This window comes from Seriola dumerili, unplaced genomic scaffold, assembly GCF_002260705.1.
Source record: "Seriola dumerili isolate Sdu_G_001 unplaced genomic scaffold, Sdu_1.0 BDQW01000337.1, whole genome shotgun sequence".
NCBI lineage: Eukaryota > Metazoa > Chordata > Actinopteri > Carangiformes > Carangidae > Seriola > Seriola dumerili.
Genome location: NW_019174592.1, coordinates 679,293 through 705,219, shown reverse-complemented (window position 1 = coordinate 705,219; position 25,927 = coordinate 679,293). Strand labels below are relative to the sequence as shown.

Genomic DNA, 25,927 nt, shown 5'->3' with positions numbered 1-25,927 from the left:
TGAAATCAATAAATCATGCACTCTCTTGAGTAAAGATGGGGGGAAAAACTGCATAATTTGAGCTCATACAGGTATGGGGTGTAGTCATGCCAATGACTTACCATGTCTTGCTGGTTGTGGGAGACCTCAATGTGGTTCTGGCCTGAGGTGGATTCTGGTATCCCTGTGAAAACACAATTATACTAAATAAAAACGAACTTTCCATTACAGGGAAAACCAGGTCATTTTAGGCTGCTGTTCTCAATACAGTATTGAATAACATTTTTAACTAAAATTCATTACACTTACACATTATTAACTCAGTCAGGTGCAAGTTATGCAGGAAGCTCCTATCAGTTTCAAAGAAGGTAGCTGCACAGCTCCAACTGCAGGTAGTGTTAACAGGAATCCCTGGAAAGATTTTAAAAAGTTGGACCGTCATTGTCGAATCAGATTCACGTGTAAAATGATGGTTTGATTTTAAGCAATTCACAGAGCCATATCTAAAATGACTGTATTCCATATATAATACGCAAAACATGGTAACACATTCACGTAGAAACAGTTTTATTTTGAAAGTTACCACAGGAAGTGTTGTTGCACCGTGTCTAACTTGACGCCGGTCTCTGCCACTCAGTCTGCAGACGGTCGTACCGGAGACACTGAAGCGCTGGATTCAAGTGTTTAACCTGGGTCTCTCCGTGGCTCTGAGAGAGTCATTTCCTTGCAGGGTAAGAAAATACAAGAAATATCTACTGTGGAGGATTGTAGGTGTTCAGCCATGAGCATGTATTGTTTGTTTGGTCGTGTTCCGAAGCGAGCACTATTGTTGATGTGGCATTTTAATTCCTTGGCTCGGTTGCTCTGCTCTGTGAATAGCAACACAAAGCTACACATGAGCCATGAACACAATAACTTGTTTCCGAGTCCTGAACACGGGAGCAACAAGTACCGACAAATAAAGTCAGTAGAAGTCTGACCTTTCAATTACAATAACACACAACGACACTGGCAGTAGATCAGTGTGTAGTGTTCCTTAAAAGCCAGTCAGTGGGAATGTTTAGCCGACATGCAAGATTAATGACAGTACGAAGCTAGCTAACGGTTAGCTAACTAGTTAACTAGCAGAGACGTAACCAGGCACTTTCCCTCCAGTAACGTTAAGATACATGCAGCTCTCGCTTCAAGAAACGGTTAAAATTCTGGCAATTTAGTTTTGCTTTGCTTCCTGACAAACGCATGTACCAGTTAAAGTGTAACTCCAGAGTGTTAGAGAATTGTAATAATTCACTCTTTAATTTGGCATTCAAACAATATATAAAGTAGCTTCTCATTAAATCATAAATAGACTTCCTTTGTTGACCTGACCGTGCTTCTCCATCATAACAAAAAGTTGGTATTTCGTTTTAATAAGCATCTTTTGTTGAGTTATACACATATATGCCGAACAACATACTTATACATGAAATATGTAAGATATGTTTGATTTGTTTAAACCTTTACAGATAAGTTACACAGCCTTGAACTCCCAGTATTTTGACTGTAGTTTGGTGTGACCCATCCTGAAGGTACAGGTTAAGGATGTGGGTCAGGAATCGCATATTTGTTGGTCCAATTCTCCCTGAAGCATCATTTTACTGTACCTTGGTTAGACGTAGGCTTGAACAGGCTGGACAGGGAGCGTTTTTAGACTGCTTAATAGTAGGGTTCATTTTCAGGGCTGCATTTACTGCAGTTTTAGTTTGTTCCTCCCCATGTTTTAGTTTTCAACCCTCTGGCCTTACATGGGTTATTTAGGGTAAATGGTGCAGACTGTCATGGTCCTGTATATGTGAGTGACACTGGAGAGCAAAGAAAGAGCATGTGAGCCAATTTGATGGTATATTTTCTTTTTGATTAGTTTACATAATAGAGTATTTGCATCTGATCAGTTCATGCTTGAAAGTTTAACTTAAGTTGGTGTAAATTACAATTAATTGCACTTTTATTTAAATTGTTACTCATTAAAGAACTTGGCTTTATAATATTAGAGTAGATACAGCTTTACCTTTACAGGTGGAGAACGCCTACAATAGGTATAGACATAGTAAAAAAATAGTGGCTGTTTATTGGATATACATGAGTTTACTGATGTGATTTTCTTATAACCCATGAACAGTTTGAACAGATGGTAGTTGTTAGGGTTGTATCATGTGTTTCTTTGTTATTTTGGCATTTTGCTCGACCCTTCAACAATTAATTTGTCATGGATGAGGCAGGCTTGTTATACTCTCCAGAGATTGTGCACTTTAGCTACACAGCCAGAAAAGTTGAGGTATTCAGTAAGGTCACTGAGTTCTTGAGAGGTATCATGGGAGAAGAAGGATCTGACATTAACTTGTGCGGTGCATTGGGAAAGGTACACCACAAGTAATTTAATGGCTCTTTAAATGCATTGAATAATAAATTATGATAATAGCTAGCAGTGTTACACCGTCTGAGGGTAAATTGAAGGCAAATATAGATTCTTCCAGAATCCAACCAGATTATTACATTGGACATGTTACTGTATTCAAAGCTAACATCATTCTGTAATTACACACCACAGTTAAACTACAAGTGGAGACGTTCATACACTAGCATGCTGGATTCTAGACTTCAAATGACTTCAACTGTGCACTGTCCCATCTTTTTCCCTGACCAAAACCCCCATGAGAAGCAAAGTAGCTCCTGCAGTTGTGTTTTTTTAAAAACTCCAGTTGCTAAATGTACGTCGTTAATAAGATGTAACTTCAGTCCTCGTTTCCCGAGTCCTATACTAGCTTCTTCATCATTCTTTGTTAAAAATGATGAAATATGTTGTCAGTGTCACTGTTATACTTTCCAGTTTTGCAGTAAAGGCATAATACTTCCCTCACATTAAAATGGATTTATAAGAAGCACATACAGGAAGCTTTGGCTTTAGGCTTGTAATGTTACTGCTGCATTTAATACGTACTGGCTGTCTCTGGCTGATACTGCATCTGCTTTATAACATCACTATTGGTGCCAATACCTATCAGACTGATTGGATTGGTGCATCTCTATAAATTTCCATTGTTGAACTTAATTGGAAATTGTATAAGTCGGGCTTTCAGACAGATTGGTCTATGCAGTGTGCATTTCTCAAAATCTAATTTGTGTATATGAACACCTCAGATTTTAGCACTGATCACATTTCTCAGGTCTGCTACCATCTTTTTTTTTTCTTTTTAAAGCGTTGATAGATTTGACTGCCCTTACCTTTTTTCTGTTTGTAGAGCAGCCAACAAACATGAGGCAAAAATACTGCATGAGGTGAAAGGGACAGGTGTGTACAGGATGTTAGTTGTTGTAGTATTCAGCAGGCAATGGAGGCAATTCTGCAATTCACTTTAAAAATTGCACTCCATCTTCTCTCTCATAACTCAATGAAAACACAAAATTCTTTGCTTATTCTATCAAACAAAACAACTAAGATAACAATTTTGTAATAAATTTTAAGGTCACTTCACTCTTTGTTTCCAGACAGCTGGGATGGGCAGAGGTCTGGATGGCTGACGGACAGGGTCGCGGACCAATCACGTGACAAGATGCTGGCTCGCAACCGCTTCCTCCTCCTGGTGGCGGTGGGCGGGGCAGCGTTGGCCATCATCAGTCTGAGCCTTCAGTTCTGTAAGTGCGCCGTTTGTGTTTGTACTCAACTCTTTACATATTACTTCTCTTTCTCTCGAAGTGAAAAAAAATTGTGTTCACTTCTTGTTTTTGCATGTGTGTTCATGTACATACAATGATTTCCTCCCATTGATTTCCCATTCAAGAGACTCCATTCATACCAGAACAAAGAAAAATCCCCTATAGGCTTCCTATAAATATCCAGCACCAACAGAGGGCCTCTGGATACTGTGAAATCCCCTGAGCGTCAGTTGCAACTCTCTCACACCTGCTGTGGAACTCCAAGGTGTACAAAATTGTGTCTTTTCCCCATCAGGTCATTGTTTAGCACCTCCTGTAGGTATTGTCTAGACAGTGTATCCCTGGCAGCCACAGTGAATGCAAGGAAACCGCCGTTCAGTAAAAGGAGACTGTCTCTCTGGCACTGAATGTGATTTGCAAGCCTTGCAGGCGTGATTGGAAGACCACTGACTGATGAGGCAGGCGGAGCGTGCAGTACAAATGGAAATTAGTATTTGAATGTAAAATGTGTAAGATTAAACTACTTTGTGCTGGATTCCTGAAAACCCCAATGCAGTGGAAATGTTTTTGGTGATTGCAAGCTTGTGTCTGGACAAGCATATAGGATTAGACTCGCATAAATCATGCTCATGCACACACAGGATTATAGTGGAATTCAGTGAGATAGAGCTGGTATTTTGGACTGCATCTTTGCCAGAATTCCCTGAGCTGTCCTTCATCAGCATTAAAAAAAAAAGAAAGAAAAGAAACTGTTCCCTCATATGTGTAAGCTTGGTATACTGAAAGCTTTCACTTCTTCTTCATCTCTCTTCTTCTGTTGCCTTAAATGCAACGCAAGACCAGAATGCAACAAGTGAAAAAGAAGACAAGAGCAAGTGGGCTGTTAGGTTTACTTATCTAGTGTTTGCACTTTGCGACCCCGAGTATGCACTCGCCTCTCCAGCTATCACTCCCTCCCTCCCTCCTCTTCACCTGGATAATAACCGTGTGCATAACCGCGTAAGAAGAGGTTGCTGTGTAAGTTATTATTAATGCCTCACTATCAAACCCACTCTCATCTCCTGCCCTGCAATCTTCTCCTTTTGTAAAACGCTCAGAGGCAACGAAAGACGCTGTGATGAGTGAAACCACCCCCCCCTATAACTCTAGAAGTGTGTAGGTATTTGCATACATGCCTATCTGAGAGTCAATACTCTCCTATCTGCATCGGAAATGTACTCGATTAGGTGGTTTCTTAATTAAAGAGACTGTTTCTTGTGGGAGCGCTCTCTTTTCAAAACTGCCCTCTTTTTATTTTTTGATCAGTTGTACTGTTGGAGTAAAGCTGCTGTCATCATTTATTCATCACACAAAGAGAAGGATTTGAGCCATTATCCAGGAGAAGCACGGGATAAAAGCGTATGGGATTTCTCCTCATGTTTAATAGATGGTCAGCTTCTGTTTTTGTTCCACTTTTCTGCTATTGCTCACTCTCAAAAGATTTTATGTTCTTATGCTGCGCTCTATTCTGGTCTTCTGTCTCATGCCCCCTTCCTTTTTAGAAAAGCCCGTGCACGTGTTTATTATTGTTTCGTTGAACATTACCATGAGAGACTGGGTGATGGATGATGATCAGTGGTGGAGTAAATGCCTCTCTCTGGCTCCAGGCAGCATCAAATTAAAACAGGGACGGCTGCGAAATGTGCGATCGCAGTGCTGATTGACACACGGGGGACTCTCAGAGGAAAGGAACGACACAGCTCCAGAGAGGACAGCTGCAGTAGTGGGAATTAAAGTGGCTGAAACACAGAGAAAGTGAACTATTTTTGTTATATTAACAGTAGTGAAGGGAAAGGTGAGGCAGAGCATGATGGGAGTTAAGTGCTGCAGGAGGGTTGGTAGATTCGTGAGAGGGGAATATCATGGGAGGATATGAGAGGAGAAAAAGAAAGGTAGGCTGCCTGCGAGGAATGAGAGGTTTAAGCACAGTGATAAAAAGAAATGAAATGAAACGCATGAGATTTGGCATGTTTGAAGGAGAAGACAGAGAAAAGTTAACACGTAAGTCCCATATATACTTCAAATGAAAAGCTAATTAAAGCTGTTTGACAGTTTGATAGAAGTGAAATGTTGTCACCTAATTTTGGTGTCAATTACACAGACCTCCAGGCACTTCCTGTTTCCTGTAATGTCTGCGCTCACTGTTGAACCAAGCCGATAAGGTGCCAGGATTACTTACCTCACTCTTGGTTAAATGCTTAGTTACCTGAAACAACACAGTGAGTTTCCTATAGTAATACTACACCAAAATTTTCTGATATGAAATATGGCACTGCTCAGGGCTCTGTTCTTGGTCCTCGGTGTTTCCTTGGCTAGAAAAAATGATCATCCCACTTTTAAAAGTTAGACGCTTTAAGCTAATATGTTGTTTTTTGTTTACTTCTACCTAAAAAATCCTACATCCTAATGTCCTAAAGTCCTAACTTGTATTGTCTCATAGTATCTCATCTCCTGACTCTAGTGTGTGTTGTTACAGCACTATGATCCTGTTTCTCTACATAAGAACTTCTCGTCCTGGATTTAAATCTGTGTTGACTGTGTGACTGTTTGGATTTGGAGCTGTTTAGTCGCTTGCAGTACAATGAAGGGATGTATTTTGATGAGACTTGATTTCACTGTTAGCCTGCCAGATCACTGCAAATGCATGACAAGTAGCATTTAGAGTTGTGCTGAGAATGTGACTTTACAAATGAAACTGTGAAGGGAGGCTGTTCAGTCTGTTCAGCCCCTTCCTGCCAATATTCTACAGTAATTCTCTTCATTGTGGATATTGCACAAAACACTATAGGCCACTATAAAAAAAACATTATAGGCAAACTGGGATGCAGGTTTTATTTTCTTAATGCAGAGTTAAGCAGCTGTCAGGCTTATTGTTCTGAAGGACACCACACTTTTTGCTACGTGCTTATCCTATGCCAGAATGTCTGGGCTGAAGCCAATCCCAGCATACAATTGGCAAAAGTCAGGGTACTAGGCAGGTTTCCAGTCTATCATAGGAAAAACACATTGACAGACTATCACAGTATGGGTGCTTCCACACTTAACCCATTTAATATGGATCAAACAAACTGTGGTCTGTTTGGCCTGGTGTAAAAACATGTCACACGAACTGTGGTGCATCCAAAACAACTGGACCGACATCACCTCATGTGGTTTATTTATTACGTGAAGGCGAAGCAGATCAACAACAGAATTTTGTGGTAGTAGATGAGTGATTTTAATATGACTTCAAAAGCTAAACTAATTTTAAATATATCTGCTGGTTATGGGAACTGTGAAGGGAGCCTACATATATAATTGTATAATAATCAATGTAATTATTTAAGATGTTTTGCATGATTAATGCAGAGATTCTCTTACTGATTCTTTTGCCCTCATTGGTCCGTGCAGAGCTGATGATGCAGTAGGACAGTCACTAAGCGAGTTAGCTGTCAGTTTAGTTTGGTTGTCAGTATGAAGACGAAACAACATGAAAAGTAGACTCTAATGTCAGATTTAATTCTGTGAGCAGACACTACATATTACAGGATTCAGATCAACATTGGGAGCAATCAGGAGCTTATCGGTACATCCCTAGCTTTTTCTGTATTACTGAGCATTAGCGCTTAATTAAATGTGCTGAGGAGGATCTTAATCTGTGCTCGGATAAGATTTGTGTCAGTGCGGATTGTTTATAAGGCCACATAGCTTTTTCCAATTCTAGCTACAAATAGTTTTGTTTTTGATTAGTTCCCTGTGAGCAAGAGACAATTATTGTGTTTCCATTTGATTACATCTGACAAAAAGCCACTGTGTAAGAGCGTCCATTGTGATGGGCAGCTGCAAGCAGCCATGTCCTGTGTCAATATTTGTTACACTTCTTTGGTTGCCACAGTGCTGCCAGTACACAGCACTTGGAGTCAGGTACTGTAAGTGGGGGCACTCCCTGTTAATTTCAGGTCAAACCACATTCTGTGAGCAGCTGTACACCCCCTAATCACTGCGGTGCGATAGCCGACACAAATTTGTTTGTGTGCATTTTTGAGGCAGAACACCCTCTTTGCCTTAAGGTAAAAGAAAAGCTGAATTTATGTGTATGTGTGTGTATGTGCGCGCATAATGATGGGTTCACAGCAACACAGAGGTGTAAGATTTAGCAGGATGTTCTATGTTTAGGTCTGTATTTGTGAGGAAGGGCGCATGTATGTTTGTGTGTATATACGTGGAGTGTTAAAGCATTGAAAGTGGAAGAGATTTGTGATGTTTATTAGTGTCAAACTGAGTTGTCCACTTTGTTGAAAGTGCTCTCAGACAGCCTCCTCCTGCCTTTGCATGATCTCATGTAGGTGGATGGAAAGTTGGAAACGCATTCAAAGTCCTAAATTCTTATTTCTCCAGTCACATTTAGTGTGTGTGTGTGTGTGTGTGTGTGTGTGTGTGTGTGTGTGTGTGTGCGTGCGTGCGTGTGCACTGCAGTATGCTCTGTGTGCCATTGCTGTGTATGCACTTGGTAATGTTGGGCGGCCAGTTACAAAAGCCCCATTGTGTAGATGACTGTGACTGAGCAGGCCTCCAAAAGTTTGGTTAGTTCAAGCAGACGTGTGTGTATGTGTGTGGGGGGGGGTGACGGCAGTTGTATTGGGCCACAGAAAGCATTAAGGGGCGGGTGGGGGGGGGGCAGGTTGTGGTAATGAATGTACTCCAGTGTGTGTGACTGGACCTCAAGCTACCGAGCCGTTGTCAAAATGGTCTCTGCTGTCGTCGCGCACCTTCTCCTCTTCCTCATCAGTGGTGAGTTTTTGCAGAAATCTTCATATAGTAAATCAAAACTCTTTGAATGAAGACCTTAAAGCTTGTTTAGAAATAGAGATTTGACAACTTATTCAACTCGAAACAAATCTTGCTGTGTTGCTTAACTGCTGAACTCAATTTGTTTGGTCTTTATGTTGAAGGACTTTTCATTATGTCTGTAATCCTGATGAGTTTTTCAATAAATGACTGTTAAATATGAAGTTTTCCATCCTCAGTCACTGATGACTGTTCTTAATTGTCTTATGTCTCATCCTGATTGAGATCATTTTGTACAGTATCTATCTACCACTCTTACAAGATAATTAGCATTGAAAAGCTGTTTAGTACCATTGCCTAAGAGTGTTGACAGCTTGTGCTTCAAGTTTGTGAGCTGTTGAGATGAAGTGATATGATAATGTCTTGCAGCTGAAGAGAGAGAAGTGAGAAGTGACTGCAGAAGATGTAGGCAGCTTAGCTCTGTGAGACGGCTGCTTTATAGTTTACCCAGAACATTTTTTCTCTCAGCAAAAATCCCTTCAAGCTTCTTTTCTGAAAAACTGGTCATGTAGCAACACAGCACATATTGTAGATTTCCTTTTTGTGGAAGTTTTATATAAACATTCATGTTAACCCGAACCCATGTTGGTTGTTTGTATAAGTAATGGAATCACTGTTTTTGAACTTCAACTATGACTATTTCCATAATCAGTTAATCTGTTCATTTTTTTTCAGTTAAATGAAGTAGTTTGGGGCTATAAAATGCCAGAAACTGTGAAAAATGCCCATCACAGTTCCTTAAAGCACAAGGTGACATCTTGGAATTGGGTTTTAGTCCACTGGTTGGACAGAAAAAGGCAAAGATGGTTACTAAAATGTAAGAGAAGGAAAAGAAACAAATCCTCACTCTCTCTCCAATGTAAACATCAAATGTTTAACAGCTGTGCTTGTAAAATTACAACTAATCCATTGATAAGCTAAATGTTGCAGTTCCAAATAAATAAAATTATTTTTATGATTAATAGTTTTGTTTATAAAATGTCAGAAAATAGTGAATAGTAATTCAAGTGTCCATACAAATGTAAAGCAAATGAAATTAAGTTTCCTAGTTGGGTGCACTGAGATAAACATTTGGCGCTAATTCTCCAACGCTCCACAGGGATCTGATATGTTTGACCGCCGCAGTTTCTCGTCTCCTCAGCAAAACAGAAGCTTCATGCACATCGTGATTTATTTGCTTCTTCGTCTGCCTGAAGGGAAAACAGAGAAAAGCAGCGAAGCCTCACATTTGAGAAGCAGAAACTATTAAAATTTGGGGCATTTTTTGCTTGATAAATATCTCACACTGTAAAATTTTAATTAGTAAATTTTGTCAATTAACAAATTGTTGGAGCACTGCACTATTTTAGTGAGGTCGGAATTATGGGCCCACTTCCTTACTAAACCTTCCCTGTTATTTCATACGGTTGAGTCAGCATCATTCCCACAGGGCTTTGTGTTCTGAGAGAAACATCATCCTAGGAGCAAATTTGTGGGGCAGACATAACTGGATGTTTACACAAAATGTCTGTGGACTTTCTGAGCCCAGCTCCAGTGACGAGGAAGTGGAAAACTGTATGTGTGACTGTGTGAATGCAAGGGGAAAAGACGATGTGTAACACCATACACACAATACTCTCACAGTCAGAGGAGGTGATATAAGTCTGAGGGTTGTTAAAGCAATGAAACCATTAGCTCTTTGTGTTTTATGATCAGACAGGCAGCCTGGATGTCTGCTCTGTGTGTGTGTGTGTGTGTGTGTGTGTGTGTGTGTGTGTGTGTGTGTGTGTGTGTATGTGTGTATGTGTGTTTGTGAGAGAGAAAGAGAGAAAGAAACATAAGTAGGATTTGGATATCCGTCTTGCCAAAGGGGCATATGGGTTCAGCTTCTTTTTCTTCAGAGTAGGATATTTGTGAATGGGCCTTCCAGTTCCCACAACACCTCTGCTGCTATTGGATCATTTCTCCCCCCGGGTCGCAGGTCACTGGTGTCCAGGCAACATACTGGTAACAGTGAGGGGTTTAAGGGTATAGAGCTGTTGACATGGAGATGAACTACAGTTTACAGCTTGGTTGACTTCATTTCAGGCACTTTGTCCCTGCCCCGTCAGTTGCCTTTTTATACTTTTCTTGCTCACATTTGTGAATTATTGCCTTTAAATCTTCCTCAAATCTTTACACTGAGTGTGGTTTTAGATCATTTACATCATCTTACATATTTTACTATACTTTTCAGTCTTTGTAGCCTTGCTCACAGTTTGGCTCTATAAGGACGGCAATGTTGGTCTGTCGGCCGTTCACCACTTTAAATTGAAATATTACAATAGCGATTGGATTAATTGACATTCATTGTCTCCACATGATGAATCCTACTAATTTTGATAATTTCCTGATATTTCCTCTAACGTCACCATAAGATTGATTTTTTTTACTTTTTATTATTGTTTATTTATTTATTTATTTATTGTCTTTTAGTGAAACTATTGTATGGATTGCCATTAAATTTGGTACAGATATTCATTGTCTCCAGAAGATAAAGCCAAATGACAATGGAAACGTGCACGCCGTTGTTAATGTAGGTGATGCGCACTGTACACGACAATGATTGTGTACATTCAGGCACAAGATGCCCTCCTGTCTGCAGGAGTTGCTGTTCCTCTCTGACACTGTAGTAGGCACCGGGCAAATCTACTTGCCTCCTCCTTCTTCTTATCTTTTTAATTGTTGTCTGATTGTGGGTGTGTTTTTAGAGGAGGCAGAAGAGAAAGTTATTGGTTTGGCACTACCACATAACAACAGTTTACTTTTTCACTTTTCATCTTCTTCACACCTCCCTCTCTTCTTTTTCTACAGTGAACCTGATCCCCACTACTCCCATAGTGGAGGAGCGACCCTTCCAGGCTATAGATGGAGGCCTTGGGGTGGCTGTGGGGAAGAGCAGAAAGAGAGTGTTCCCGGTGCCTCACACCCAGGAGCCCAATCCTATATCTGAGGCCTATGGCTATTGCAACACACCCAACCGCACTGAACAGGCCTGGGAGGGTGAGACCTGCACACTCACACTTAAAATCTGTCTAATCTAACTAAAGGCTGCCTTTAGATAGATGTCTGGGTTTCATCTCTGATTTGTACTTCTGAAAGACTTAAATCTGAACTGATCTGAGACCAGCCAATGAACTTACTTAGTTAATTATTTCCACATTGGCAGCAGCAAGTGTCACAGCATCACTGTTTCAGAGCATTAAAAACAAATTAGACCAGTTCTCCCTCTGCTGGAAACAGCTGCTTTGATGGACAGTGTATAAATACTTAATATAGTAATAATGTCAGATTTAGTGTGTCAGGACTCAGGGGATGTGTTAATTGTGCGAAAGTCATTTCCACTAGATTACATCATCCATAATGCTGCAGTGCGCTCTCTCTACAGCAAAGCAGCATGGAGCCTTGTGTGTGTTTTTTATCTCCTTCACTGAAAAGTCAGCACAGCCCAAAGCAACCGTACAAATATCCTTCACCGCCCAAGACAAGTTGTATAAGCCACTGCTAATAGAACTTAATTTTGTTTATCTCTGGATGGCAGATCTGTCTCCAAGGAAGAACAATCAATCACTTCTCTCAGATTTAAATTAGAAGTTATTGGAAATCAATCAGGAACAAGTTTTTTTTCTTTAGCTGGATTTATTTTCCATGTGAAATTATATTAGTATTTGCTTTTATAAAATGTGATTACCCAGACTCGCCTTCTTTTAGTTGATCTCCTGAGTTGAGCACTTTCCAGTTTTAATTATGTTTAAATATAGTGAGGGCAGCGGAAACAAATTGTAAACACAGCCCTGATATTATCACATTTTTATAGCCAACTTGTTGGCAAACATTTGTTTATTTGCACATTAAGCAGATACAGAGACACATTAGTATTCTCTTGGAGTCGTGTTTCTGTCCACCTGATGAACATTAACCTGCCTTCATCTGCCTCTTTGGCTCTACACCAACCAAAATATGTGGCTCTTTATTGGCTAGATCCTCCAGTGTGTTCACCAGCTAGTTGGTAACTTTGTCTGAGTGCCAACTATTTGTCTGAGCAGGTAGTGTACACAGGGTGTGTCAGAGCTTTATTATTGAAAATATTTGCCTGCTGTGTCTCAAAATGACACTGATCAGAACGATGAGAACAAAAACAGTGAAGTTGTTGTTTCTAAAACCAAAAACAGTGAGCTGAAAGATATTAAACAACTCTGCAGAGATCAGGGGAACTGCAGGGTTGGGTGATAATTTGGTGTCACTGCAAGCAACAACTTTCACATAGTCATTTCAGCCATTGCTGATATAATAATGTAGATGCAGTTTTAATTTCCATAACTTAATATGCATGGAACAGTGATTTTTAACTTTTTGTTTGTAAGGTATTTACATTTCTAAAGGTTTTCGTTTCATCCTTTGTCATCTTTCTCATAAAAGTCTACATTTGTTCCATTTTAACCCACATATAGTTCTTAAATAATCTAACCGCAGTCTTGATATTTGGGGTTAGTATACTAATATTAAAAAACTCTGAAAAATGTAATGTTGTGATATCATGTAACTGGGTCATGCCTAAAAAGATGCTTCAGATAAGATGAGAACTGAAATTAGATCTGTTTGGTTTGAGTTAATAGTCGATGAACGACCACAAAGGATTTATGGCTTTATGAAAGAAGGAAAAGGGTCTTTTCTTCAATGTGGAGTCCTCATGTCTAAGAGGATCTCGCATTCTGCCGTGTGCTACATATGAAATGTTATCAATCAATATTTGTTAGTCTAATCCCTCAGATTGTGATTTCTTCAGCCCATACAGAACTCTCATACAGTCTACATTTTGTATCAGACAACTCTTACATGTTCTTTTGATTGACATCTGTAATATGGGCTTTCATATGGAAGCTAATGAAAGTCTCCTCTGACAGGTCACAGTCCTGCCGACTACAAGCTGCTCTCTGTCCAGGTGATGATTCGCCATGGAGACCGTTACCCTCTCTACTCCATCCCCAAAACCAAACGACCTGCCATTGACTGCAGTCTGTCCATCAGCAGGTACACACACATTTCCACCGAAAAGATGATAAAACGTGCTAAATGTAGCATTTTAAGCATCAGTATCTCACAGTTAAATTAGCTGTAGTTCCCTGGTATAAGAGGTGTTTTTACCTGTAGCCTTCGTCCATTTGTGCTCTTTTCTGAAGAGGGTAAACATGTTGAAAGGATCTTTTGAGCCTTAATCAGGATGTTTTGAGAATGATGTGGACCTTATTGAAGAGGCAGAGGTATAACAGAATGAAAGTGAAAAAGAAATTGCCATGTCAAATAAATTAAATTTAAATGGTACGATAGCAAAGACTCCTCAGCAATTTGATAACACTTAATGTGGCATCAAGAAACACACTGCACATACAGAAAACACAAGGAAATACAGAAACACTTAATGAATATCATGAATACCTCAGTATAATGTAGTCCAGCACAATCACCTGTAATAAAAAAAAAAACTACCATTGTGAAGTTTATAGTGTTCAATTTTGGTGTGGTGATATGTCAGAAACTAGTTTATACAATAAAATTTCATTTCATTTAATAGTTTATTTCAGTGTCAAATGATCAAAGGCCACCGTTAGCTTCAAAGCTAATTTTAACCTGAAGTTTATGAAACCCTAAAAATCAAATTGAAATTACATTTGTTACAAAATACATACCAAAAAATAGAAACGGCATATATAAGGAATACATGCATACACATTAACAGAAAGGCGAACAATAAGCAAGACAATAGAGCAACTGACAAGAAACAATATCTCGGTTCGCAAGAACATAATAACCACAGATGAACCATTGACCATTGACTTAAAGGATTTGCTGCTAATGTCTTGGCGGCAGATAACACAGAGCGTCCTCAGAGGTCATGTAGAGTGCATGCCCTGGTGGGTCACTATATGAAAATGACAAGTGCAAAGATTAGATGCGACATGTGCAATCAATAATTAAATTGCATAACAGTGGAGGTGGGACTGCAAAGTAACAATGTAAAGTCTAGTAACAGTACAGTTGAGTTATTCAGTGGAGCCACTGCCTGAGGACAGAAACTGTTCCTGTGTCTGCTGCCGGAGGATCTGGCTCTCAGATCTATAAAGTTTGATGACTTTCTCGGGTGAACGAATGATGCGCTGCAGCCTCTTAACGTCATGTTTGCTGCACTGTACCGCACCGTGATGGATGATATGAGGATGGACTCGACGATGGCGGCATAGAACTGCACCGACACAGCCTGTGGCGGTGCAGTTGCGTTATATTGCAGGTTGTTGATGGTGTTCTGCTTCACTTAAGTAAAACTACAAAGACGGCAATCAAAGAGAAAAGATCGATGGCTTAACAAAAAGCATTCTTACACTTTTTCATTTTCTACAGCCTGAAGATAAAAGCTTTATTCCCACAGTTTTAATTCCACCAGGTCAGAGTAAAAGGCTCAAAATGCCTCTGGGATTTAAGCAGACTCCCAGCCACCTCTGTCTAATGCCTAACAAGGAGACATGCTGGAAAGAGTTGGATACCAATTACTGTGGTATTTCTGTGCTACTCGTGAGGCTTACGAAAACTGTAATTATTATTTATTTTTTTTACATCTGAAAAATCTCAGGATCTGTATAGACTTTAAAATCTCAAATACCCCAGCAGATACTGTTTTTTTTAATACTCTATTTGTTAAATTGAAATTCCTTAACTTACCTCTCAACTCACTTAAAATGTTAAGTAAGTACATTTTCAATATATATAATACATAAAAAAAAACAATTAAAGAAATAAAATAGGTTTGGCTTAGATTTTCTTTTTTTGTTTTTTTTCCCCTCTTCTTCTCATCCTTTCTCTCTCCCCCTTCCCTTTTCCCTTCTTCCTTCCCTTCCTTTTTTCCTTTTCTTTCCCTCTTCTCCGTTTTCCTTGCCTTTTCTCATCGGATACACTTTCACAGTCCCTTGGTTTCACTGTGTTATTGCATGTGTCAGCGATAGCGGGTGCATTTGTTTTGCTACATCTGTTCTGCAGTGCTTTGGTGCAAATGGATACACACACACACACAAACACATTTACATGTGCATGTGGTCTGTTGAAGCAAAGGTGTTGATTTGAGCTCCATCCTCACTGAGCAGCTCTGGCAAAGCAGCACCGCTCCTGCTGCAGAACGACTCGACAGAAATGTGGGTGGAAAAAAACACATGCTCAAATTACTATAGTTGTCTTCTTTTACTCATTCTCTCTATCTGTGCCCTCTTCTCTCAGTCTTTCCTGTTAGCACTCTGTCTCTTCTCACATTGGCTCTGCTGCTCTTTCAGAGTGCTAGATGAGAGTTCCTGATAGGAAGTTATTAAAAACCAGATTGCCTCTCTGCTTCAGCTTCAGAGGTGTGAAATCAGCACATTAACACTGTTTCTATGTGTTTGTATTAACTTAAATTAATATGCATGTGGTGGATACATGTGCTGTGATAACATCTGACAACATTTAAATCCAGAAAATGTAGTGTGGTCAGATGGTTTTGATGTGTGCACCCACGTCCTCTTGGATGAATTACTGAGACCATGTGGTCAGTAAATCCCCCTCTTCTGTGTACCTGAGTTCAGATTTAGACAATAGCTTATTTTTGCGTGAGGCTTTCACTGCAGCCACATCAGCTTTGCACATCTGGACCGAACAGGCATACTGTAATGTAATCTTAAGAGCTGGCACAGTGTTGTATTTCAGATTGATATGGTGCAGTTGATCTGCAATGTACATTTGATTATTACATATTTTCTATACCCTCGATCTTTGAACTCGCGCTGAAAGTAGGTCATCCTGCACACAAGCCTCTTATGATGGGAGGTTGAGATGTTTGAATTTCAGGTTTTTCCATTTGTGTGTGTGTGTGTGTGTGTACTGAGACACTCAAAGTAAAAAAAAAATAAATAAAAAAAGCACAGATGAGCACTTGAGCAAGCATTACCTCTTTATCCTCTGGAGGGAATTCTGTGGTCAACCGTTGTAGCTTCTGGTTGTGATGCTCAGCTCAATAAAGAATATTGTGTGTGTGAGGCAGAGTCATGCTGCAAACACTATTTCTCTGTCTCAATAGTAAAAGAAAAACTAGATTAGATCCAGAACAAGTTGGTTGTTAATGTGGTGCCTGTTATACTTCCAATATACTCACCTCACAGTTTTGAATTGCCATTACAGTAGTTGAAATCAATTGCACACAACAACAATTGTAACAATTGTAACACACAACAACGTTCATAATGGTCATTGTGTCATTATAAGAGTGCCAGACCTTAATCCTGTCACTACAGCAGGGACAGAAAGAGCAGTCGGCATCCTGATTTATGGTGTAGAAACAGAAAGCAGAGAGGATGTGAGTACATGTACATCTCAACAATATCAGGACTAATAGTCTACATCCATGCTTGCAGCGCTGTGAGGCTGTACTGAGGCACAGACGTGCTTTGAGTTAAATGCTAACATGCTGATGTTTACCATGTTCACCGTTGTAAGCGTTTTTCCACTGGCTGGGGTGAATTCGCTTTATCTGTACCCCGCCAAACCAAGCTATGATGACATGTGTTTCCACTACAGACCCACAGGGGATAGCTGCTCCACACTGCTGTGGTTCTGCTCAGTAGCAGGGCCCACTCATGCCGGTCTCCTCTCTGTCTGTACAGCTATGCATGTACAGCGATGCGGGTGATGAGAGAGGGTTTTAGTTTTTAAAAGTCTGTCTGTGTTCAGTGCTCAGTATTTTTAGTAATTTCTCTCTGAATTAATGTTATTTGAAATTTTCTGTTAGCACAAACCCAGTTTAGCGTGTTAGCATGCTAACATTTGCTTCCCAGTTTTTCCCAGTTATTAGACAAATTTAAATTTTAGCCATAATATTGAACTAGATGATGTACTGGTAACCAGAGTTATTACAGTTCATCCTGTGGGGAACATGAATGTACCACAGCCCATTCAGTAGTTGTTGAACCATTTCACTCAAAACCACAAATGTGAACGTCACGGTGACGATAGAGGAGAGAAGTCATCCACTGGGCACCATGAATGTCTTTATAATAATGTATGTAAGAGTTTGTGTCAATCCATTAGGTAGATGTTGAGATAACATTAACTAGCTGGTGCCACTACATGAAAAGTCAGGGGTCAACAAAGTCATCAGGGTCTATCCATTGGAAGCCTTATTCTTATTCTTATTATATTATATTTTATTATTGTTATTATTATTACAGCCTATTATCTGTACCACATTTCAATGACCGAAGTGCCGTCTGTAGAGCCACGTCGCTAGAGTGGTTAACACTTCTTTATGTCTTGTATATTGCATTTTAAAAAAATAACAACATGTCTATCTGGTGCATCATTTTTCTGCATGGTTACAATACACAACAGCCAGTGACCACATTTTACAGGACCAGGAGCACTTCATTATGAATGCACTGCTGCTCCTTCATATTTGTTAAGATGTTAGCCATCCCGCACACGCTGCCAAAGAACACGAAGAAGTCCAACATTTGCCATGTAGCCACTGATAAGCCGTGAATACACAGGCTTACTGCACATGCCGACCTGACTGACAACCACCACCTCTTCAGCTGGAAATGGGGGGAGCGAGCAGTGAAGTCTGGTGGAACCTGGTGTGACCTGAGACTGGAATGAAAACACCACAGTGTGGTTGCCGTTTTATGGGATATAAGAATTCAACATGTTTTATTCATGAAACGAAAGGAAGTTCTTGTGTTGGAAGGATAAAAAAAACAAAAACCCATTATTCTACTGTGCACAGTTCAGCATCAAAAGGAAGGCTTAGGCTCTTCATGTTTGTTAAATGTCCAGTGCAGTCCAGCTCTAAACATTTCCCATGTCATATCATGTTGCATTTATGTCTTCATGTATGTCCAGATCCTTTGCCCTCTGTAATGCCCATCTTTTATGATGTCATGTCCATCATCCTTCCTCCCCACATTTCTCTTCCTGTTTGGGCTGAGCCGTCTTGTGTTTGATGTTTTTTTTTTTGTTTTTTTTTTCTTTAAGACAGAGTTTCAATGAGGTCAAACACAAGAAAACAGATCAACACTTTGTTGGTGGAGAGTGTGAAAGCTTTGAAGTGTTGATGTTGCTGAGACACCATAGAGAAGCAGCTGGGTTCAGCACACTGCGAAGTGTGTGTGGATTATTTGCAGTTTGAATGTGCTTGTCTTGCAGGCAGATGGAACATTAAAAGCCTATTTCGTATTTCTGTGTCCTAGTAATAACGTAGGTACTTCTGTTTTTTATTTAGACCAGGGTGTAATTACAGGGATCTCAACCAGCATATGCCCTGGGCTGGATCCTTACAGAGAGCTCAGTCGTCTGTGTGTGTGTGTGTGTGTATGTATGTGTGTGTCTGTGTGTGTGCTGGCACCAGCTCTCCCGACCCACTGTCTCCGTCTGCGGTTAACTGAGCTCTCTTCAGCAGGGCACATCTCCTCTCTCTTTCCTCTTCTTCCACCAGTTCAGTCTTTGACAAGGTTTTTATCTTCCTTCAATGACCATCCCATTTATTTTAATTTCTGTCCAGCTTTCTCCCCCGCACCATCTCATCTCCTTTTGTGTTAATTTACTCCCCTCATTTTTCCTACATCTTTTTCTCCATCTCTCCATCCCTTCCTCACTCCTCACTAATCTCTGTCCCTGTCCCATCCAGTGATAATAATCCCTGCTTAATGTAATTGGGCTCTGTAATCTCTGGTTAGCAACAATCAGCCCAATAGACAGCCTGGCCGGCTCTTTGTCCACACTGGTGTCCCCATCCACTGACATCCAGTCTCCCAGTGTAGCCAATTAAATCTAGATTGTCCCAAACTCCCGTCAGCAAGCTGATCTGCTGATGACGGAGCAGAATGGAGCGCTGGTGGGCACGATAATTCACCACTCGCGTGCGTTCGTGTGCCTTGTGGTGCATATATTATTACGCAAGTGAATGTCAGTGTGATCATGCAGAGAGAAGCTAGTGGATAGATGATGACAACAGATGCTGATGCAATGTGACAACAAAAGGAAACAATGGTCTTAAAAATAGTAAATCTGGATCAGTATTTTCAGAAGGGATCTAAAATCAGAGTAGAGCTTTGAAGCTTTTATTTTAACCAAAAAAAAGGATGTAGTAAAAACATTCATTATGTAGCTGCTGGCTGTAGATGGCAGGTGATGTTTACTGTGTTCAATCAGCAACAACAATCACAGGCGTGATTTAAGGGGAACAACAGAGGTTCGTTTTTTATTTTATTTTATTTTTTTTTTAATGCTGTGTTCCTGAACCAGTCCATGATCACTATGGAAACAGTGTGTGTGAGAGTGTGTGTTTGTGCACACGCGCCTTTTAATCTGAGCGAGCTGAGCTGCAGCTCCCGCAGATTTGTTATATTAAACTGTAATCTTCAATCATCTCTAATCTATCAGATCCCCAACTGCTCCTCTTGCTGCCCTCAACCCTGCGTGTCAGTGTGTGTGTGTGCGCCTGTGTGTGTGTGTGTGTCTGTGCTCGCATATGTGTTTATATGAGTGTTTGTCCCGAGGCAACGAATTCTTTCATCTTTTTATATCTCCATCTCCCATATTCCCACCCACACATATTGAGCAGTGTTGTAGCTCAGCAGTGTTAGAGAGACACCTGGGGGTGGATGTCGGGAGTGCACTTCACGTGTCGTTACATACAGAACATAAGGTGTATTCACAATAAATTTGCTGAAAATGTGTTTGGGATATTTGTATAATCACTTACATCGGTTGAGGAAGGGAATTCTTAAGGGCCAGGATAAACAAGAGGAACAATTACAGTAGCCAGTAACTTACTCAGTGTACATATGCACCTGTCCTTTACATGTGTAGTCTAAAAAATACACAATAAATTGTTAAATATGCCAGAACCCACTTGACGTCCTCAAATTGCTCGTTTTGTCCAACCAGCACTCCAGAGCCCTGACATCCAGTTACCAATTATACATACAAAAGCAGCAAACCGTCATGTCCGACAAGCTGAAGTCAGAATATGTGTTAGTTTTCCTTGATAATAAATCTTGAATCGTCTAACTCACAAATCTACTCCTCGTTCAGCACTGATTTTTTTTATGAGAGAGGATTTGTGAGATATAGGTGAAAGTTCAGTCTTTTAAAGCAGAAACATTCTGTGGTTTTTATTTACGCTTCATTCTCTTCAGCGTATTTCCTCAATAGATCATTTGTTTATTGACAAAAGGTCAGAAACACAGGCTTCAAATCCGCAGAAACTGTGAGACAGTTGCTGCTCCTGTTTCTCGAAGGCCAACAGTTGTAGCTGTGGTTTGAACAGGAAGCTGTAAAGCGTTAGTGTGTGTGACTGTATCTTCTGCGTCTTCAAATGTTGGAAATGGTTTTGAATGCAAGTGTGTGCATCTGTGTGGTGCGTATAACTTATTTAAGTGGCGCCATCTGTGTCACCATCGGGATTGATCCTCTTATTCCAGCAAACCGGAGAAAACAAAGCTGTGTGGTTATCTGACGCACACCCTTGAATCAAGTCTGTCTCTTACCTTCTGTCGTCCCTCACCACCCTCAGGAGGCCTTCCCACCCTCTGCTGAACTCCTTCATCAATCACATGGGCCAGGGAGGGCGCGGCCACTGGGAGTCGCCACTGGTCTCCGTTCCCCGTTTGCCCAACCACAGTGTCTGTGAGATGGGAGAACTCACACAGACAGGTAGGCGAGGAAGACATTTTTCTTCTGATATCATCAACCAAAGCTCGACTCGCAGACCAACATCACATGTTCATTTGTACCCGTGTACAGTCCGCTTCAGTGGTTGATTTAGAGTCTTGTTTTTTTGTTGATTTCTTTGCAGCCAAGCTAGTATTAACTTTGCATAACTTTCCACTTGTGTCTATCCTTTTCCAGGTGTGGTGCAGCACCTACGCAACGGGCAGCTCCTCCACCAGGCCTACAAGCGTCACAATCTCCTCCCCGCTGATTGGTCGCCCCGCCAGTTGTGGGCGGAGACCACAGGTAAGAGCCGGACTCTCCAGAGCGGACTGGCCTTCCTCTATGGGTTCCACCCGGACTTCGATTGGAGGAAGCTGACCGTGCGTCATCAGTGGAGCACGTTGTTCTGCGGCTCGGCCTGCGACTGCCCCGCCAGGAACAGATACCTGGAAGAGGAGCAGAAGAGGCAGTATCGGCTCCGGGTGGCCGATACCGAGCTGGAGAGGACTTATGCCGACATGGCACGGACTTTGGGTCTGCTCACCCGCCAGCTCCGAGCTGCGAACCCTATAGACTCCCTGTTGTGCCACCTGTGCCACGGCTTGTCTTTCCCGTGCGTTCCTATGGGAGACAGTGGCGCCGGTGGATGTCTGACAATGGCGCAGTTTGCCGTGATTCGTCGGCAGCAGCTAGATGACGAGGTGGATCGGAGAAGAGTGGGGCTTTACCATAAATACGCCATCCTGGCTATGTACCCCTACCTCAATCGAACCGCTGCCAAGATGGAGCGTGTTGCCAAGAGCAGCGAGGCTGGCCGACAGCCTCGAGCTGGGGGCGAGGAGGTCTTCACCCTCTCTTCAGCTCACGACGTCACCATGGCCCCATTGCTGAGCGCCCTGGGACTGGAGGAGGCCAGGTTCCCACGTTTTGCTGCGAGGGTGGTGTTTGAACTGTGGAAGAGTCCCCCAGCGACTCAAGGGCAGCTGAAGAAGAGAGCTGGCAAAGGTGATAAGTCAAAAACGAAAGACGGGGAGCTGTTCATCAGGGTGCTGTACAACGGCGAGGACGTGACATTTCATACCACCTTCTGTCGCTCCCATGACCGCCATGCCGGCCAGCCCCTCTGCCCTCTGAAGAACTTCCTGTCTTTTGTCAGGAGAGACATGTTCAGTGTTGTCAATGCCACTTCCTACCAGGGGGCCTGCTACAGACGCCCCGGTTGACAGACGGACAGATGGAGACGTGGGTGAATGAAGGAGGACGCAGAGTGGGCAGATGGTTGTACTTGTTTTTGTTTTGTTTTTTTAGTTTTCCACTTTTAAAGATGGTGCACTTTTATGCTGCTCATAGTGTCTTAAAATTCCACAATTTTCTTTTTTTTTTTTACATGTAATCCTTAACATCCATCAGCACAAAGTGAGTTGCAAACACACACGACACACCGCATACCCTGGTTGGACGTCTTCAGTTTCTAACCTTTCTACGAAATTCTCTTTGGAATATTTGTATGTTTTCTCAAGCGAATCTGTAAGAGATAAACGGTTGAAGGGGAGTTGTACGGCACTCAGCCACTTTATTCCTACGTTCCATAAAACCATGGAATTGTAAAATCCCAGTATTCCCAAACGCCTGCAAGAATAATAGGGAATATCAAAGCTGGAAATACTATGCTGGATTTAACAGTCTTGGGAAATATTTTGTGTATAATAATCTTTTCAATGAAAAAACATTCTGGGCTAATTTGGGCCGCATTACTCAGTATGACTAACTCATTTGTCATTTCTTCGAGTTTTAATGTTTATTCATTGCAGTAGCTGCCTCTTTAATAGAAAGGTTTGTTTCTACTTTCACTCATTGAAATGGATTTGTTTTTCTCTACTTTATTAAAATTGACTGCAGTACTTTGAAAGTGGCAAGTGACACATGTATTTTTCCTTACATTAATTTACAACTACAAGACCTCTGTGTTTGTATTAATTGGTGATATAACTGGTCACATTCCACATACTGAATTTAAATGTAATGTTCATTTTGAATAGACATTTATACTGTAAAGCACATAGGAAGGTAAATGCTGATTTTTTTTCATTGTTTATGTTACAGTAGTATTTTTCAGTTGTGATCGGTTTGCTGAGAAGTGGTTTCTTCATTATATTTTGGTGTGAAACGTGTCCCGAAGAATCCCATCATTCCTCCCGTTTATGCCTATTTGTACAGTCCTGTGACTAAGCACTGAGTATTCAGACCCCCTCATTTTTTGCACATTTTATTTCATTGTAGATTTAATTGTAAATGGATGAAATTGTAATTTCTGTCTAACAATTGACACTCAAAAAAACAAAACAAAAGGAAACTAAATACTTTACTTGTCCTTAGAAAAGTATTCAGACCCTTCATTCAGAACTTTTTAGAAACACTGTTGGCAGCAATGACAGCTTCGAGTCTTCCACGGTAAGTCTTTAAAAACTTTGCACACCTGGATTTGGACAGTTTAACCCATTTTTCCTTGCAGATGGGAAGTTTCTGTGAACTGCCCTCTTCAGGTCTCTGCGCAGATGTCCTATGGGGTTTAGAGCTGGGCTTTGACTGGACCACCCGAGGACGGACGGAGACTTGCCCTGAAGCCACTCCAGCATCGTCTTGGCTGTTTGCTTCAGGTTATTGTCGTTTGAAAAGTGAACCAGCGCTCCAGTCGCAGGTCACATGCACTCTGGAGCAGGTTTTTCTTTAAGGACCTCTTTTTTAAACATTTATACAGGAACTAGTAACTACATCTGTCAGTTAAATATCATGAAGTACAGTGAAATGTAGCAAAAAATATGATCCTAATAACAATTTACTCGTATGAAAATACAAATTTAATTAGCATTGCATCAAAACTATGCTTACATAGAGTAGTCAAAGTAAAGCAGTAGTTTTGTCCCACCACTGTGACTATGTGTAAATGACTGAGCAACAAAGAGAAAAGAACTCTTCTCTTCCAGCACCACTAGATGGCGCATTAGTTCCACAAAATTCACCAAAGCCCCGGTCTGGGCCACCTGCTCCCATCAGTTATCCACTTAGTCAACAGTGCTACAGTGGCAGGGCACATAGTCAATACATTTATATACAAGTAAAAACCTTGAGTGCCTGCTCCTCCCAACACTAGACATTAAGTCATGTATCATCATCATTAGGAACATAATACAACGCTGACAAGATATCAATTGTACAACTCATTTTCAAAAGTGCCTCGGCGTGCTCAACCTGCCTTTCTCCTTTCGGAATCATCAGAATCACGAGACTATTGACTGGAAAAATGCAATAACAAGAGCGAGTCGGGGTAAATTACATTTGCAGTATACGGACATTATATTTGTCCCGGCAGTAAATGGCCATTTGCTGGTGAATAAAAAGGTACGCAGTTGATGCTGTGGTGAGATTAGAAATGTCATCTGCTGGGGCTAGAGTTTTCATTTTGTTATGGTATGAATTTAGAGAAGCAGATTTTTTAGGAAGTTGTGAATTGTATGGATTTAAGTAGCTTATAATGAACACTTGGATTACCCAAAAGTCTGATATACAGTTTCATGGAGACACATGAAAATAGTGTCAAGTATGAAAAAGATTTGAGCTCCAAGACCAGTGGATTAAAAGTCACATTCCCCTCAGCTGCTGAGTCACACCCTAAACTTTGGTTCACATCTCAATCCCAAAGTTGAGGCGAACCGCATAAGTCTATGCAAATTTATTCCAAAACTTTCCCCGGTCACATCCAAACCTTCTCCCAGGCCATTTCCCATGTTATGCCATGACGTCAGGGTTGTTAATGATAGGAGCTAACCTTCCCCGGCTGGCCTGATTCCTCCCCCCTCTTGTCCTGCCCTCTCTCACCGAGGCCCTGACACCCCTCTACCACCCACGCCTCTGATGTCATCCCGCCAGACCGAGGTGGAGCAGCAATTTCCTCCTGCCGCAACTCGCTCAATCTTTGATGTTGTTACGCTGCCTCCGGCTTTGGCTTATACACCCGTGTCTCTCGTGTCGTGTGTGTGTGTGTGTGTGTGAGCAGAAGAGTAAAAACAGATAAAGGTGAATGTACTGGGTGTTGGTTGATGCAGTGTGATTATCTGGCCCCAGAACAATGTCCACTTGACCCAGTCTGGCTACAAAATCCCACGTATAGATTTCCAAACACGCCCAAGCTGTCGGGTATCAACAGCAGCAACACAGTGACTGCACAAAAACCCCGATATGTGTGTTGGTTGGAGAGATGATGGGAAGACATATGACTGACAGCTGAGACAGTAGTTGAGCAGCATTGTGGTCAACGCCGAGCAGAAGCAAGGATGGAAGAGGAGGGAGAGGCTGTGGTTACTGTTCAACGTTAACCTCATGGAATCAGCTCCAGACTCTCCTCTCTCCAAAACCACAGTTATAGCCACAGGTCGAAGGAGTTAAAGAGAGAGATTAGATTTCATGTTGTGAAGAGGTTTCAGAGGAGGAACAACAGCTACCAGACTTGGCCAAGTGGTGACCAGAGGGAGAAGCTCGGGTTCAGGCTAATACCGCCACTAAACCGACTCCAGCTTCCCACGGTGGGTTGTCTTAGCTCCACACTACTATAATTAATTCATACAATTCAGCCTTTCCAATTAGGTTG

At 41.3% G+C, this 25,927-nt stretch overlaps 1 protein-coding gene across 2 annotated transcripts; it reads left to right on the top strand.

Annotated features, from left to right (window-relative positions):
* The first annotated feature begins 619 nt into the window (after nt 1–619).
* pxylp1 (2-phosphoxylose phosphatase 1) lies at nt 620–23,628 on the top strand. 2 transcript variants are annotated; one of them, XM_022760493.1, is made up of 6 exons: nt 620–710; nt 3,505–3,651; nt 11,371–11,559; nt 13,461–13,587; nt 21,143–21,282; nt 21,478–23,628. In XM_022760493.1, exons 2-6 carry the CDS (start codon nt 3,570–3,572, stop codon nt 22,503–22,505), a joined length of 1,566 nt encoding a protein of 521 aa, XP_022616214.1. In that variant the 5' UTR covers nt 620–710; nt 3,505–3,569; the 3' UTR covers nt 22,506–23,628. The 2 variants fall into 2 exon arrangements, with proteins under 2 accessions (XP_022616214.1, XP_022616215.1); XM_022760494.1 differs by lacking the exon at nt 620–710 and adding an exon at nt 3,285–3,307.
* Nucleotides 23,629–25,927: the final 2,299 nt, after the last annotated feature.

Coding starts and splice junctions, on each gene's coding strand:
- pxylp1 (XM_022760493.1), top strand. CDS start 3,570: ATGCTGGCTCGCAACCGCTTCCTCCTCCTGGTGGCGGTGGGCGGGGCA. Junction 3,652..11,370: donor CAGTCTGAGCCTTCAGTTCT/GTAAGTGCGCCG, acceptor CTTTTTCTACAG/TGAACCTGATCCCCACTACT. Junction 11,560..13,460: donor CACTGAACAGGCCTGGGAGG/GTGAGACCTGCA, acceptor CTCCTCTGACAG/GTCACAGTCCTGCCGACTAC.